The following is a 19032-nucleotide window of genomic DNA, read 5'->3' as shown; positions in this document are numbered from 1 at the left end:
AGAACATCTTTTGGATGTGATTTGGAATCAAATAAAGATGCTATATGATAGTCAGAAATACATTTGTAACTTTGGTAGCGGGATAAACCCGCAACCCAAAACAACACTACTTTGGCTTTATTCTATCATGTCTTTGAGCTGGGTTGAAAGGTAACCTGTTTGAAATTGCGAGGTGCCCCTTAGTGTACTGTAGACATTTCAAGAGTATAAAAATATACTTCAGGTTAAGTTTTATGGATTCTCATTGTGTAGCTGTAAGTTAGTGTCTTCTTTTCTTTTTTCTTATATATAAATAGAAATGAAAGACGTAGTTTAGGTTAATCATATTTTATTTTACATATTTAAAATAACAGCACATATACACAGCATAAAGAAGTTAAAAGCAAAGACGACTGGGCAGCAAGTCCTTACAGCATTAATGAATGCGCCTCCCTCTAAAGATTTTAAACAGCAATGACAGACATGCTGCAAAAACATTGAAGCTGCATGAGTGTCTTTTTTAATTTCACGTTCCTTAATTTTAGAACATATTTTTTTAAATACAAATGTATTTACTTTAAATGTCGTTCTTGTTTGTATATGTTGTTCTTTAAAAAAGAAGTAATGAGAATTGAAAGTATTGAAATTTCCTATGATATAATTTCTAATATGAAAATTTAAAGCGCGACTTTATCGTAAAACAACTGAGATAATGGAAATGATATTAGCAACAACAAATAAGACATTCAATGTAGTCATGGTAATCTGCACATCCATGGTTTAATTTTGTTTTTCATGACTGAATAGTTTTGGATTTCCTACGACAGAATTTGTTTTACGAAGAATCATAACCCCCTTTGAAGAATCATAACATCATCAACCGAATCATAACACCTAATAAACTGCAATATTTCTGTCGTAAACGACGCTCTCGGACAAGCAGAAGCATTCTCATACATAACCGAAAGGTTATGATTCTGGAGATTACCGGGCGTGATTATGCTCGCCCGGGAAGCTCTATATTCATATTCAGGAGCTCGGGTCCTGGGCGAGACGTATCAACGCTCCCCGTGGTGATCGGCTGAAGATCGGGGGAGTACTGGTAAAGAAACACCGCATGTAACTAAAATACTGTTGAAAACTATCGATAAAACCCATAAAAAAACAACAAAATAGTTTTATTACACCAATTGTAACTAAGTCTCTTCTGAAAAATAACATTACATAAAATCATCAAAATAGTTTTGATATCAGTTCTATGTATGTTGAAAGTAATTACTCTTATTGCTGTTTTTTTTTTATTTAGCTAAGAATGTCATATTTAATATTATGTTGACAATGATTGCAATGAAGGTATTATTGCTAATTACAATAATTATATATTTAGTGTCATAACTATAACTGTTTTAAATATATTGTATGCCATTGAGGGGCTTGCCTCCAGATTTATGTAAATATTTTCGAAAATCAGAAAGTGCTTTTCTTGGTACAAAGTAAAAGTAATGCGATTGCGATAGTTCCAACTATTATTCCTAACAAAAAGATCCGTGCAATATGTACAATATAGAAAAAAGCTCCCTGTAAAGCGTTAGACACGCAATGAAAATATGACGGTAAACAGAATTAATTATCTGCATGTATATCATTCTTAAAATACTAATGATCTGTGACGAACGCTGAAATAACCTCAAGGTGAGATTTTCAAATACACAACTTATACGGAGATAGAAGTTGCTCAAAATTCTAAACATCCACAAAGCAGCGGATATATTTTGAATGAGTTTCGGTGACGTATTTCGTGATAGGGGATGTCAAATGTGGCAATCTGTCTCTGTAAATTACACCGTTGCCACAACAAATGTATCAAAATTAGCAGTTTTTTATAAACGTTATCATAAACTAGTATTGAACGTAAAATCCGAACAGCTTAGGATGCAGCGCAAACAAAAAGTCTTGACCGTGTTACCCGAACGTTTTTTTCTTATTCCCGGCCAAATATCCCGACGAAATATATATTATCCGTGAGTTCTCGGCATTCGAACATGTTCTGTCTTCTGTAAATAGTCAAGTTTTATGTCCTCGGATATCTCACAAAAGAGATAAACTGTCTGTACTTATCCATATTATTAAGAGTGATCGGAATATGCATGTTGAAGCTGACAGTTATAATATTATATATGATTTACCCAAGAACGAACCCATGACCCGAGAAACTGCTGAACATACGGAATTACCTGCTTTTATTGAATTATCGAAATATTAGAGTGAAATACAATGGTATTAAAATATATATCAAATATAATTTCAGCGGTAAGAAACTATAAAATAGGTAAATTTAATCATAAAATGAAATAAAAAAAAGTTTTACGTTCAATCATGAACACCGTATGTTACGTTCTCACTCGTGGCTAAGCCACTCTTGAAAATATCATTTGCATATGGTGTTCACTCGTGAAAGATATTTTAATCTTACACTGAAAAAAAAAACAACAACAAATATCCTCTATATGTTTGGCTTTATGAAAGTTTCATTTACTAGCAAAAAAACCCATAACAAAACAACATTATATATTATTATTATCATTATTATTATACCAGATTTATATAGCGCCCTTTTCATGATCAATTTCACGTTCAAAGGTGCTTTACATAGTTCAAATGCAGCCACACAGGGCGCATAATTCATCCTCTACTAGTACAGACACAGAGCGATCTGACCTGAGGGGCAGAGTGAGATAAAGCCCCCACGGCAGAGAGATCAGAAATCAGATACAGGCTTGTCCGGCTAACTTAGCCTAGCTCGTTTCGGATAGACAACCTGGTCCTTTAACGTGCCCAGTGTATAGCACTGATACACGCACGGATATACCCAATGTAAAACAAATCAATTAAGGCATCAATTACTATGAACGTAACCGCTGATATCAGGATTCTGAACGGGTGTCGGCGTCATCAACGTCACTTTGGCATCTTTTGAATTTTCCATTGGCAGCGAAAGGGTTAATTAATAAACTGGTAGAGGTATGTAAATATTGTTATTTCTTACGTTTATTCGTTTGAGCTTTTATTTTTCATTTTCAGGTTCTTAACATTCAACGAAAGCCTTCTCTGCTACAAAACAAAAAGAAATAACAAACTTTAGTAAGTCAAAAACCAACAACCATAGTTATTTAACCTCCAAAATGGAGTTACCGATAGATATAGATGTCCACTGAGCTGTGCAGATATCTTGTTGAGACTTGTAGGTACAGATTTTGATGGATTAGTTAAAATACTGGCTTGGATCCAGTAACCGGACAAATTTTCATATTTTTCTTTCATTTTTTTTCTCAGAAAACATTTGTTACAAATGAAACTCACACCGCAACTTCATCAGAAAATGTAACCAACATCGCGAAGTGATGTCTAGGTGCTCAAATGGGGCAATAAAAATAGTAACATGCGATAAGCCAGTATCCGGACAAATATTTGCTTGTGAAGTGCTGTTATTTTGAGATCGCAGTAAGTAATTTAGATATTTTACTCATCTCTTTATCATTAATATTTCCAACATTGCCTATTTAAAATAACCTGACTTTCAAAAGTAGCTACGGTACCGAAGCAAGTGAAGCCTACTCCCAATAGCTTGAATTTTGTATTACACAAATTCTTGAAAATTCAAATGTAATGTAATTGATAGAACCAAATAAAAATCACCCTTGTCATCTATACAAATGGAACATACGGTTGAATTCTTTTTTTCTTTTTTCTTCCACGCTAGTTGCCTCGAAAAGTTAAAAATATTGGACATACACAATACTATTCCTATGCCGCATTGAGACAGATAGTTGTTTTGTAAACATAGGCGAGGTTTCGTTGTAAAATCTAACGTAAATACAAGTTTTGTGCAGGTTTCGTCGTAATATCTAACGTAAATACAAGTTTTGTGAAGGTAAGGTTTCGTCGTAAAATCTAACGTAAATACAAGTTTTGTGAAGGTAAGGTTTCGTCGTAAAATCTAACGTAAATACAAGTTTTGTGAAGGTAAGGTTTCGTCGTTTTGTGAAGGTAAGGTTTCGTCGTAAAATCTAATGTAAATACAAACTTTGTGAAGGTTTCGTTGTAAAATCTAACTTAAATGCAAGTTTAATTTGGTGAAGGTTTCGCCGTAAAATCTAATGTACATACAAGTTTTTTTATGAAGGTTTCGTTGTAATATCTAACGTAAAGACAAGGCAGTGAAACGATGCTTGTTTCCATAGACACGAAGAACAAACATCCGATTCCAAATGATTTGGACTGAATTGATTGCGAAAATAACACCTAAGCGATTTGTTAATATATATGCTGGGAACTAGTCCTGTCCGGATACTGGATCCTAATTAGTACATAAAGAAGCAGGTGTCAGTTTATTACTTTTCGCAAGCTGGCCGGAGACCGTCTTCATTCAGCAGAAATCAACTACAAACAGAGATTTGAGATAAACAAATGATATAGTTATCATATATTTGTATGCTTTCTTAAAATCCATTAACAATATTTTCCATTTCTAAGACTCTGTAGTCCATACATATCCTTGAAATCCAGTCTGACGATTTCTCAACATTTTTTTCTACTTGCAAATTTACGATAATCAACCATTATTGCGCGTTTAAAATAATCCTTGCATTCTCTTGAGATAAGGTTTACCAAAGTCATGCATACTTTTATTTTATAATTATACAAGAAGTACATCGGTACGAAGTGACAGACAGTATTGTTTCGCGCGTTTTTAACATTCAATGAATGTGCACATTATATCCTTTTGTATTGTACAATAACTAAAAAGAGTATCCTTGAGGGAATATTATTTAGAAAATTCTACATTTATGTCTTTGATTCTCATGGCAGGTGACACTGCAAATAGTATTGATTGAATTTTAACTGAATGTTAATTCTTTTGTTTTGTTCACTCTCGCATTGCTATGCATGTTTAGTATATTTTAGTTCTTATAACGATGAACTGTACATGTTCAAGTTATATCAATAAATTACTGTTCTGTTCTGATAATATCAGAAACTCAATGAATGCCAATTAACACAAATTAGCGCAAATTAAGTGGGGTCCTTAATGCATAAATATTAAGTTTAGTTGCTTCGGGCAAAGCACGAATATTGTCAACGGCTTTCCAGGATAGTCCATACGTAAGCTAAAAGTGAAACATAGGTTCGCAAAAATATGGTCAAATGGTGGAAAGCAGGAGTCCAACAACGCACAGTGCCTTGCACACAAACCTCTTCCACACCTGTTCTGCATAACAAAACTATCTGTCAACCGATTTGATTTTTCAGTACTTCTCACTGAATTAGGCCTTTATTGTTTTGACATTTCCCATCAATCAACATTCGTAGTTTCGCATCTGACCAACTTCAGGACACTAATTCCGTTAAGGTTAGCTGAATGCTTGTCAGAAGTTTAAAAATGTCCATTACTGAACACAGGGCATTTAGTTTTCACACTTACCTTTATTTTATAGTTCGTATCTAAGACTGAACACTACCGGCTGCTACCTAATCAAGTCTATAAAAACTGGAAAAATCAAGAGTATTTGAACACCAATAAGCGATAAACCACCAACAACCTTCGATTGAATTGTCCACGTTGTTTTTGTATCTTGATGTCCTTTAATGCCTGTTAAATTTTGATGTGTTAACCTTCTTACTATATGATACAGGGAACGGTTGTTCCCTTCTGGGACAGACAACAAAATGTAATAAATTTTACAAGGAACAATGATTTCTAGTTTTTGCTTCAAAATCTATTCTTGCTGTGCGCATTTCATAATAATTCAACTATTACAACATTACATAATCATGTACTAGTATCCTTTCAAACAACTGTGTATCTGTTTACAATCAAATATTCATCTGTTCACAATAACTGTATACACGTTTAAATTTCTAGCAGAGTTCTGCAGCTTACTTCGACGCGGACTGCGGATATCTGATAAATAACAAAATCTCTGATTGTTTTCCAAAGTGTTTTTCATCGTTTAAGCTGTCAAAATCCAAAACAGCAAAATATCAGCAAAATGCAGTTATATTAAATTTAAAAGCCTGCATTTAGCCATTTAAGAGGCCATAACTCTGAAGCCAATGATGGGATCTAACCTGGTTTAGAAAAGAACCGAAATATTATGCCAATACAAGTTTTGTGCAAGTTTGATTAAAATCAAATGCAAAATGTGGTCTATATCGTGTTCACAAGCAAAAATAGCAAATCTTGGCCATTTAAGGGGCAATAACTCTGGAAGCCATGATGGGATCTGAACAGTTTTCGAAAGGAACTAAGATGTTATGCCATTACAAGTTGCTTGCAAGTTTGTTTACAAGAAATTGTGGACGAACTACGGACGACGCCGACGACGGACGGACGACGAACAAAGGGCGATCACAAAAGCTCACCTTACCTTGTCACTACGTAACAGGTGAGCTAAAAATTGCAAGGTATTTCTCACGAATTTTTTCCACCAAACAGTCGCAATGAAATCAACAAATCCGCGAGCATAGGTAAAAAGAGAGAGGTTCCCGGCGTGCGCATGCGTTTTCACAGCCAAGGCGGTTTTTAAACGGCGGCTATATGTCCAGCGCAGGGTACCTGTGTAAATAATGAGAACATGAGGAACACAAGGGAAACGTAATTTCAATCATTTTCAACAACTTAAAAGAAGTGAAAATCAAAATATGATCAGATATTTCAATGGTTTAGGCGAGAAAACATTTTCTGCGACGTGTTACGTTTAAAAGCTATTTTCCCTAGTATAAAGCTATCGAAAACAAGCGGAAGACAAGTTACTACTGTGACGGATTCCGGGACGCTGGAAAGTTAATGAATATCAAAAATGCACGTGTAACGATTAACCGCAAACTGAACTGCATGCATGTATCTCTTTAAGAAAGTTGATTTCAAGGTACAACATTTGCTAGGATTTGAAGTTTATTTCTGGAAAGTGGTCACCTGTGATTTTTGTTTATGGAGTAAGACTGATATATACTAATGTTGTAAGATTGCAGCATTCTAATGAATTCATTTTATATTGCCAACATAAATTTACTTTAAGAAATGATCAGTGTAATTGTAAGATTTGGTTAAATAATAACGGACTATAGATTATTAAGGTATTAGGTCCATAATAGAGTACTTCCTTTTTGAAGAGTATTCAATTCCTACCATCAACCTACTTTGATTGCAATTTTCAGGGAGACGTAGGTTCAAGCCCCATTGTGACCAAATTTTTCCCCTTATTTTCCATTTTTTCTAGTAAGTTTTTACTTCTTTCAAGACTTATTATTGATTAATTGTAAAAAAAGTGAAAAAAAAATCATTTGCTAAACGATTTCTTGCTGTTCAAAATGAATTTACATGTGAAACAGAAGGGGTAGAGTTAGACATCTTTAAAAATACTGAGTTACATGTGGTAAAAGTTCTCTATTTTGCCTTCATTCTTTAGATTACATATTGTGGAAGAAATGTAGGTAGGTTTTACTTCTGCCCCAAGGTTATTTTTGAATAAAGTGAGCAAAATTCAAAACAGACCCGCAGGATTCGTCCTTAGTTTTTCAATGCTGGAGTTAGAATTCCGTCTCATTAAATCCGTTTACTTGAGGCACCCTAGAAAAATGATATTGACATTTTTATTTTAAGTTTTATAATTGTTTACCAATAGTTTGATGTTCCTTTTATAAAAAATAATGGTATAACGAATTCTCTGCAAACGTTTTGGATAGTGGCCATCACTTTGAAATTTGTCTCTACTTAAGCTTGAGGAAATACCATAAATTACACAAAACTCATAAAAAACGACACGGCAAAAGTTTTAAAAATTTGCAACACAGTGCGAAGCACGGTCAGCTGTAAGAATATACCAAGCAAATGCCATTTTTTAAACATTAATAACTAAATTAGGGGTCTAATACCTTAAATAAACATTATCTATACAGGATCCTCTACTTATGCAATGAAAAATAAGAATGAAATGTCACTTAAGCTTGTTGTCCTGTTTCTCTGAATGGATACATTTTTTGAGAATATACACCAGAGACTCATCGCAAAACGTATTGTTTGTTAACAAAATCGTATACCTGACTGCCCCACAGAAGTATTTCAACAGAAACATAATGTTGGGTAGATTCCTTGTTGCTGGTGCTAGGGAAACGGATGTCCAAATAGATGATACGCAAAATTACTAGGTCAGAAATTCAAGTTTATATGAATATTACTTTTAGATGTGAATATCACTTTCTATGAATCTCTATGTGACATGTGATTGACCAGCGAAATCAGCATAACATAAATCTACTCATTCCATATCGTAATATGGACAAGAGCATAAAACAAAATATGAATGTCTTTTTATTACATACCTAAAATTATTTTCCATTTAGTTTCAATGGACCGCGATCATGCAATATTTTTCCATATTGACGTTGAACGCATTCATATCGGACGTGGAATGTTTTTTTATAACGTTGTAATGGAAGGAATCGCATGACGTCCATAGCGTCTACTCGCACGTTGCGACAAGTTGACGTCATTTTCGCGGAAAATATTAATGCGCGTCAGTTTGATTTGTTTATTAAATTTTCGGAGAAATTCTGTTCGTAATTTTCCTGTCTTTTGTTGCAGAGCGATAATTTAGACATAAATTAATTATTTGGTAGTGGGTATGTAATAAAAAGGTAATCAACTTTGTATTTGGATATATGCACTCGTTCTTTCTCGGAAAATATTGCGCTCCTAAAGACGCGCAATATTACCACTGCAGAACTCCTGCATATATCAACATACATAGTTCATAACCTATAAATATTTGCCTTTGTACTTTTCTTGGTGGATTTTCTTTGGAAAAAATGAACAGATGCTCTCTAAAAACAAGACAAATCAATTATTTATTTTAAGGATCAATTTTCCCGCCTATCGTTAATTTGAAAATGCATAAAGTGTAAATATTTCTAGAAAACCTACATCTTTGGCAATGTAGTGACATAACTACACAATTATGGCAGTTGCTATATCTTAAAGGTAGTCAGTGAAATAGGCCAGTATTTAGATTTTGTTTCAGATGGTTCTAGTCATATGCTATTATGTAGTAATCACTGTATGCTGTTACGTGACATGGCGTACGGAAAGAAAAAGTAAATACGGCGGATGAGGATGTTGATGAAAGGTAAGCTCCTTATTTGTTCATTGATTTCTCTGTGAATGTATCCTTTATGGGAATACTTATTGTCGTATAACACGGTACTGACATGTGTCTCTCATCGGCTGTATATCATAACCGCAGACGACGGCTTCATTTTCTAGACTTTGCCCTTGAATGCAACAAAAACAATGGAAAATAATTTTAAGTGGATAGAGACTCAGTTTTTCAATTTTTTCATTCCTTCCTTGTGCGATTTCTGTCAGTTTATGAAGTACACATAAACTTTGTACATTGATAAAATGTTAGTATCAGCCAGTTCTCTGAAAACCGCATATTTCTTTAAAAATACTTGTTTGAGAAATTGCCCAGTGTACGTTCAGAAGACCGGCGGTATGCTGTCGATGTACGGAAAGACGTCGGTCAAAAAGTGTACGGTGAGAAGACAGAAGATTTTCTTCCGAAAAAAGTGTACGGAAAGAAGATAAAGTTGCATATTCTACAATTGCCTCAGAACTTAAAATCACTTGTCTGGTCTATATTTCGACATTAGTTCCGCCATTTTCACGAAAAATGATGCCTTGTAAATGTTTTGCTGTTGTCGAACTTATCTTTCTGCTTTTACACCTTTAAAGGTGCGGAGAAAATAAGGACGCTATAACTGAGACACCTGTAATGCAGAGATATTATTTATCAAAATATTAGTGTTTTTTATTTCACAGTGCATAAGCGGTTACATTTGTTCGTCCGTATATCTGGACAATACTTTGACTCAGAGACCCAAACAATCCGATTTATTTGATTTAAGGTTACTGTGTTAAAGAGCTGTATCGCATTCTGTTAGGATAACACTTACCAACTCTACACATTTCACAGAAAAGAATGTTCCTTTTACTAAAGACCGCTACAGAATTTGTTGTTTATAAAAGTTAATGCCATTTTGATTTATCCTTTGACCATGTTTAAAAATTGTGAAATTTATAACCGTTTGTTGAAAAACATGGCCACCTGGGGCGGGTCTTTTTTCCCTTATTTGTCTATAAGGACAATTTTAAATTAGCTTGGCACAAACTTGCCTCTGGAGAGCCTGTATATGAATTTTGAGATAAATGGCCATACATGAAAAAAGAAAAACATGGTTTTATGGCATTAGGCCCATTTTCATTATTTATCTGTAAAAATATTTAAAAATCTCCTGAAACTGCATGCAGACCAATGTTAATATGCCTTGGCACAAAATATGCCTTGGGTTAAAATCGTGATCGCTATTTTTTGGTAATGTTTGATATTGTATATTTCCAGAAATACCTACAGATGTTACTATTGTCAATATGAAGGGGATGAATGTGAAACATTTTGGCACACAGTAGACCTTCATCCGGATCAAGTTCTTAAGTTAAGAAAACTCGAATTAAACAGTGTTAGTGGGAAAATGTGGTACAGAACGTTGAACTTTGCTGTAATCCCCGAGATTTTGACAAAAACGAGTAAAATCCTTATACCGGACTTTGGCAACGGTGAGATGACCGTTAAAATTGAAGATGCTACTGAAAACAGTGATTTCGGGCTGGTTAATCTTTCTCTGGATACATCAGCTTATAGACCATGTTCTAAAAGTAGGAGAACTTCAACACCACATAAATTTGCGGCAGATCCGTTTTCACCGACGCAAATTCTGGAGGATATGGTTATAAATGACAGCGACATTGAAACAGACTACGAATCTGAAATTCAAGAATGTCTGCCTGAAGTGATAAAGGTCCTGTATGAATGTGGACAACTAGAGAACTGGGTAGAATTTCATCGCTTGATTAAAACCAAAATGTTTCCATTAAACAATATCGCTTTCCATCTTTTATGGATATGTGTAGGTTCTACAGCTTAAAGTCTGTTTCAGCTATGCGATATAGTCCAGTTGTAAAAAGGTTTGGAGAATAGGTTATTGCCTTTTTCATGGAAAATTTTTGAATTTCATGAGTGGCCCAAAGAATGCTGGAGATACAATTTTGAACACACACGAACCAATGAATCCTGAAAACGCCAGAATTAACTTTGCAGTTCCTTTCTTATTGATTAAACTTTCATGACAATGTGAGGGGAATGAGTGGGATAACACACGTGTCCTTTGTGCATAGATCTAGTTCATGTTGTAACTTTCTACATAACACCTTTTCAGTGACCATACATTTGATAGCTCTGAGCGACGTAGAGGCAAGCATAAAAGGAAGTCTTGTACGGTATCCAAAAAAAATCGAGCCTTCAAGGAACCCACTTCCAGTTCGTGAGCATCACAGAGCCTATGAATCTAAGATCCTTCCACATGTTAGAAGAGGGCTTAATCTTGACTTTTAAGTCCGTGAATAATTACTTCATAGGATAGATATATCTTGTGAATGAGTGAGATTCAGCTTGAACACTTACATACACGTACCTACTTTGCTGAGATACTGTGTGTAGCATCAAAATAACAACAGCCTTGTGTTAAAGTTATATGGTTTCATAGGCTAACCGCTGAAGGGATAAACATGCTTAGAACGTTTGGTATGATTTGAACGATTTTCTTATCAAGAGTGAAAAATAAATAGTATATAACGATTATATTATACGTGTGTGCTATTGTAACTGATCACTCCAGCTGTGTCATCGAAACCAGGGGAATTAGACCAAAGATTTTTTATGCAAATTATTCATGGCCACTGAGCACGTGTAGCTGTCTGCATATCATTTTTAAAACAGTCTGTAGAGTGTTTATTTTTTGTCCCCGAAGTCTCTATTCAATGTGAATAAAGTACATTAAATGATACTAACACTGTCAAAATAACACCAATAACAAACAAGGTGATATTTGTATATTCTGAAATTTATTGACTAAACTTTTAGAAAATAATAAAACTGCATGTTAAATGTCTTTTCTTCCAGTTCGAGTGTATGATACGTATCTATGCACAAATGTTTCATGACTCTGTGTTACATACTGTTAATGGCATAATTCTTTGTCCATTTTTTCTAACAAATATACACAGTGGAACGAAAATCGCTGAAACTGAATAAAAGGTACCTTTTTTAATACTTTTTTGACTATATTTTTTCTATGAAATTCGAGCAGATGTTGTATGCCGAAGCTTATACTTACTTGCTTATATTACGCCATGTAAATAACGATTATTAAAAAGAAAAATCAAATCTAATATCAGTCGGATTTTGCAGAAAGGATTCTTTTCACTACACAACTATCATAATGATACATTTGAAAATAAGAATATTATTTAAAAAAACAAAACATAACTCATAACGTTTCACCAATACTATTGGATTAACTATGAAAACTGAAACATTTGCCATATTTTGGCAAATTCACAATTTATAAAAAAATGTATATAAATGAACATCAGCATAATTCTTCTTTGTCATTAAAAGGTGTATTGCTACAAATTTGAAAATGGCTTTATAGTGCCTACGGAAATGTGTCGCTTTAACATACAAATGCATGTTTTACATTTTATGCAACATTATAACTGTTTTATTAATACATCAACGCTATTTCGAATTGTAGTTCTAATTCTGTCTGCGGAAATACATCTTTAATGTGTCTGAATACCGTTGGTATTATTCTTTAAAATACAACACTAGGTCGTCAGTCCGAGATCAATATGCCATATCTTGGCAACATATAAAGTAAATAGAAAAATATCACATTGGAATAATAAAATCACATAAGTGATATAAACATTTTATCACAGTAAAAATAAAAATGAACACATATAAAGGCCGCTTGAGTGCAGTAAAAACTAAAATTTTGGTATTGTTGTCTGAGACGGTACAAATCAGAGCAAAAGCTTAAAAAGAAAGATTCTTTTCTTTATCCAATACCATTGCAATAAATAGTGTAATGCAATCTTTCCATATTTGCGTCAGATGTTTTGCAATATTTAATATTGATGGGATGAGTGGAACAGCAGTAAAAATTATCAGATAGTATATGGCGTTTTACTTAATTTAGGCAAAAAATGCAGAACAAGGTTTTTGCGAAGTGTTGATTTTACGGTTATTATAGTAACAATTCATGCAATGGTATTTAAGGAAACACTTACGGCCACATGAATAGAAGGTGTGGGATTTTTTTTGAGTATTGGCTGTTTCGCCTTTCATAACGACATTAAATGCTGGATTTTGCTGAGCTAAATTAGTATTACTTTCAACCGACAAATGCATGAAAAAGTCTAAAACAAATTAGAAAAAAATATTCTGGAATGGCATTAGCGGCATAAGCAGATACACCTATAAAAGAATAAAATATATTCATCAGCTTTTATGCAAAAGCAAAAAGTCAGTTTTTATTGGACTCAAACGGTCTATAATTATTCAATATTTTTAATCGACTGGGATGAATGGAAAATGTAGCATAACCGATTTATTTTGTTGAGATCAATATGTGGTATACATCGTGGATGATAACATCTTGCTTTATCAACATGTCATCTCTATCAACTCTGTATCACATTGTCACAAAAAATATTCACAATACATTGAGAAACACATCTCCAGTGGTGGATTCAAAGACTGTTTTTTTTGTTGTTGTTTTTTTTTTAATCGGACAGAAACATCATCAAGTGGTTATACTCGAATTTAAAATACCGTCAAAGGCTTATCATGTATAATTCCAAATCTTAACAAAATCACAGGTTTGTATTTATTTTTTAACACTTTACAAGGTTAGAATCTCCCATTACATGTAATATTCATGCTACAAAACTGTAATCCTTCAGTATACTTAGTATAGTGATTCCTGAGTAAGCCTACCAAAGAACAGATGCTAAAGTATTATGATCAGGCGAAAATGGCGGTGTCTGTGTATTTCATTATCCTAGTAACGTTCCTCTTTCTAACAACAAACAAAATTCCAGTTAGATTCCATAAATGTTTTATTGTATGGAAATATGAAATACATGTATTTTGCCATTATTATCTCATCGTGTGCGGCAGTTTTTATGCTATTTTTAGTAACCTCAATGTGACGACAGAAACTGTATTGATATATAAAAAACTGTATTCGGACATATAGCAGTTGAGGTTTTTTTATTCTTTTCCTTTATAAAAATATTTTGCGACCTTGTAGTATATGTATATAACGCAAACTAATTTCTACAGAATTTCTTTAAACTTTGTGTACCGACTGAGAATCAAGTTTAAACCGGAAATATGTATCAAAATTCAAAGGTACGCGGACTTGGTCTTGAATTATCTGCTCTTAAATGTAGGATTATAGCCGACTTTAAAGGGCAGATAATACATTACCAAGGCTGGGTTCATATGCTTTGTTTTATTTCATATTTCTAATTATCAGCAAAAATATTAAAGAAGAAATTCTTTCTGTAAGAAATTTTTCCACATGTCAATATAGAGACTGTTGCCAATGTCCTTAACTATGAACGTGACAAAATGATACCGCAGCGTCCTGGTTTGTTCCATGGATCGAATTTCTATAATTTTTAATAAGAAGTACAAAATGAAATTTAAAATAAAAATTTAAAAAATCGCATATTTCTCTTACCTTGATCTTTAGTTAACTGCCCTTGAAAATTGATTTTGTTAGTATTTTCTGATTTTCAAGGGCAGATAATTCAAAATAAGGTCCGGGTACCTATGATTTTTGATACATATTTCCGTTTTTAACTTGATTTTCAGTCGATACACAAAGTTTAGACAAATTATTATCTAGTAGAGAGAATTTATACAAACTAAATTACCAACACTATACCAGTCCAATTACAAATTACGGCTAAGTGCCTAGCAGTATGAACACGCACATGAAACGGCAAGTCCACTGACCCAAAAAGAGTATTTTCGATGCTGCGAAGTACACCGCCAAATCCACCCAAGAATATTACATTAACTGCTCAAAATCATCTAAGTACTTTTTTTCTTATCTTTAGCCAAAGATGACCGCCATCTGTAACTTTGTCCACACACGTCACATTTATATTTACACTCTTCGTCGTGCAAACCTTTTGAATGATATTCAAGATCACATTTCCTGTTCAACTTGGCGCCGCATCTCTTGCACATATGCTGCTTTGGTTTTGGGTTGCCACATTCTTTTGCATGTTTCACGTGTCTGGCCCTGGAAGAAAAAAAATGAAATCACAACTACTTAGATCTACTTAATAGAATCAACTTTTATTCTTTATACATCATTTTGAGTACCTTTTTAATTTCCGCCCTATGTTTCTGAATTTTCAGGTATTTAAGCTCATTTTGCAAACATGACGAGGTGACGGCAGATTACATTATGTCGGAACCAGCCTGATCCGATATCACTGCACACGTTCTAAGGAAACGAAGTTTTTCACTCGTCAGAAAATTGTGAATTTGTTTTATGCTGTTTTCAATAATCTTTCTAAAATATTTGGCGGCCAGTTAACCTTGCCTGGGCATGCTTAGCCGACCTGGTTAAACAGTAATGCGTGCGTGCAATTTCCACATGTAACTGACAATTTCTCTACGGGCCATGCACAAAGGTGGACTTCGAATGGCCGTAGAAAGAATTTCTTGACCAATAACTATGGAAATATGCCGCCCACGGGGATCAAACTGCAATCGCAAGAATAATAATCCTGTGCTTGACAGGCTGAGCTAACAAGGCGGGCCTAGAAAATAATGAAGGGTGGTTAAATTACGAAATAATGCCAAATACCTTTACCTTATATGAGCGTCCAGATCCTGCTTTTTGTTATATTTTTTACCGCATGACCCAGCTGAACAAACAAATGGCTGGTTCCCCTCATGTATCTTTATGTGTACTGACAGCGTTCGTCGACTGCAGAAGTGTTTCCCGCAGCTACAACAGAGGTGGGTTTCATCAGGTTCATGGAAGGAATCTTCCATAGGGCTTATAGATCTACCAGTTAATACTCTGAAAAAAAAAAAGACTGATGAAACGAGACTGAGCACTGAGCAGAAGACGTGAATACACAACGTTTACTTGCTGCTGACAGGTCATGTTTTGCAATCTGCAAGTATATATTTGTATTATGGTCAAGCAGAAATGCCACAAACAAAGCGCACAGCTACCCAAAAACGCAAAAAGGTAAGATGAACAAAACAAAGGGACAAAAATAATGTAAATACTAAATTCCTTTTCCTTCCCAACAACCATACAAATAAAGGTCGTCTAAAACAAGCGTATGAAAGAATATATCTATTTATGCAAATATATTTAACATGCAAAACGAATTTGATTCAAATGATCTAAAAACAGATACCAGTTTATTATCATCTTTAAATGATATGTTGAAAAACGGTGTCTCCCGCACCAACACCCCCTCCAACCCCAAATAATAATAATCTTTAAAATTCTTAACGGCTTACAGAGACTGAATATTCTTTTGTCAAACATTTACAAGGAATCACTTTTCGACAAAGCTCTTGGCATTTGACCTTTGACACAGTAAACTTAATTAAAATAATCGGATTGTTTGGGTCTCTGGGTCAAAGTATTGTCCAGATACCGTACACATTTTGACCGACGTCTTTCCGTACACCGACAGCAAACCACCGGTCTTCTGAACGTACACTGGGCAATTTTTTAAACAAGTATTTTTTAAAGAAATACGCGGTTTTCAGGGAACTTGCTGATACTAACATTTTATCTATGTACAAAGTTTATGTGTACTTCATAAACTGACAGAAATCGCACAAAGAAGGAATGAAAAAATTAAAAAACTGAGTCTCTCCTCGCTTTATTTTATTTTCCGTTGTTTTTGTTTGCATCCAAGGGCAAAGTCTAGAAAATGAAGCCGTCGCCTGCGGTTATGGTATACAGCCGATGAAAAACAAATGTCAGTGCAGTGTTATACGACAATAAGTATTCCCATAAAGGATATATTCACAGAATTCAATGAACAAATAAGGAGCCTACCTTTCATCAACATCCTCATCCTCCATCTTTACTTTTTCTTTCCGTACGCCATGTCACGTGACAGCATACAGTGATAATCAGAGAGCTTTAAAACTAAATACTCATAGACTATTGATACAAAATGCTTATCATAAAATCTTGGTGTTTATTTGGCAGTTGGTCGTCATCTGGTTGGGCATAGATATAATTTTCCCTCCTTGTAATGAGGCACATACCTTAGTGTGCTCACATGCTGGGTTGGAATGAGAAGAAGAATATTAGCATAACTAAACAATTGAAGATAATTGATATATTGTTTATTATCACACAACATATTTTCAAATGAACACAAGATGTCGGCGATTTGTCTGCTTGAAGATTACCCTATTTTATAACGTTAATTGCTTGCAAAATATGTGTTTAACATTACAAATACCTTTGGTTCTTTCTAAAATGTTCCTTTCCCTTTGCATCATTGTCGTTAGCAGAGGAAACAGAGTTAATCTAATCAATATTTGCAATAAAAATAGGAACACCCTGTCCGCGAATATTTCTTTATTTTGTGCTGCATGAGCGGCTGTTCTCAGTCGGTGTGTATGTGTTACATTTGCATGTACCCCTATTTCCATGTTGAGTGCTGCATAGGTGACTGCGTACGTGACACATATCTGTAGAAAAAAAGGACATTTCTTACTAATCTTATTTTAATGTCACATAGAGGTCAATATACAGTATCGTTGATACAACAGTACGAAAGTAAAACCGACTCTACAAAAGAAAAAGTGCTTCTTATTCCTTGATTACTAGAAACTGTACTCGTAATTAAGGGGTCTTTGTGCGTCATTACAATGTATATTCTTGTTGTTAGAGAAACGATACTTCATAATCTCTTTCTTTCGAGACTATATATATATATATATATATATATATATATATATATATATATATATATATATATATATATATATATATATATATAATAGAAATTATTAAAAGTTACTCCTGGACAAGTATATAAATAAATAGAAAAGAAAAAAGAAAAAAGAAAGAAGAAGAAAAAAAGAAGAAAATACATCCAATGGGATATATATATATATATATATATGAAAAGATCCTTTAAAAGCTTAGAACGCAACCAAGCAACACAATAGCAAACTCGGTTTGATTCAGTCTGTTCATGAGAGGTTATGAAATTTGCAACAACTCTAACGCCAACTAGCGCAATATTTTTTTCATCTGCTTTTAAATAATACATTCGCCAGTTTCCTGACTCCTAATATATATTAGATATATATGCATACATGCATATGCAAGATTTCTTTTTAAAAAATCTAATATGTAAAATACCTTGCCGATCTGTCGATTTCAACACTTATGTCTTTGTTAATCAATATCTATACATAGGTAATGTTGAATTAGTAATCTTGACGTGTTCGAGGCTAAAGACATGGTATGCAAATTTGAATTAAATGCATTTTCATTTGTCCGCCGTGGCAAAATAAAAAGCATTTGAAAACTATCGGACAAGTTGTTCAACACATTTGACTCAATGTAAGGTCAATATAGAAAAAAATCAATAAAGCTGGTAAAATTAATAGAGAGATATAAATCATAAAAATATAGTTTTATTCATTTGGGTGTACTCATAATCATGCCCGGGTGCGATGTAAACGCAGTCTTTTGAATATATATCTGTAAAATATGTCAAAGAATCGAATTTTAGAAATGAGTCCAAACTAATTGTCTCCTAAACAAACGTTGAATAAGTAAGTTATTACGCCGGAATTGGTCATTTGTGGACAGTTTAATGGGAGTGTAAACTGCGTAATAGTCGCAAAATTTGTGCGTCACTTAACGTTAGAAACATTCATTTTCAACTTAAACGTTCTTACATCGTAGAGTATCTTTCCAAGTTTATTAACATTGGTAATGAATTCGACTACTATTTGGAAGCTTTCTATCAACCCCTTGTGAAGCTCAAACAAAAGCAAGTTTTTC

The 19032-nt window shown here is 33.9% G+C and overlaps 1 protein-coding gene across 1 annotated transcript; it reads right to left on the bottom strand.

Annotated features, from left to right (window-relative positions):
* Window positions 1-15044: 15044 nt before the first annotated feature.
* LOC128551011 (zinc finger protein 253-like) lies at window positions 15045-17081 on the bottom strand. Its single transcript, XM_053531254.1, has 3 exons — window positions 17056-17081; window positions 15838-16050; window positions 15045-15258 (listed from the first exon to the last, which is right to left on the bottom strand). Exons 1-3 carry the CDS (start codon window positions 17079-17081, stop codon window positions 15045-15047), a joined length of 453 nt encoding a protein of 150 aa, XP_053387229.1.
* Between the last annotated feature and the right edge of the window lie 1951 nt (window positions 17082-19032).

Source organism: Mercenaria mercenaria, chromosome 19 (assembly GCF_021730395.1).
Source record: "Mercenaria mercenaria strain notata chromosome 19, MADL_Memer_1, whole genome shotgun sequence".
Lineage (NCBI taxonomy): Eukaryota > Metazoa > Mollusca > Bivalvia > Venerida > Veneridae > Mercenaria > Mercenaria mercenaria.
This window is presented reverse-complemented; position numbering and strand designations above follow the sequence as displayed.

Coding starts and splice junctions, on each gene's coding strand:
- LOC128551011 (XM_053531254.1), bottom strand. CDS start 17,081: ATGGAGGATGAGGATGTTGATGAAAG. Junction 16,051..17,055: donor GATGAGGATGTTGATGAAAG/GTAGGCTCCTTA, acceptor TTTTTTTTTCAG/AGTATTAACTGGTAGATCTA. Junction 15,259..15,837: donor GATCTGGACGCTCATATAAG/GTAAAGGTATTT, acceptor TTTTTCTTCCAG/GGCCAGACACGTGAAACATG.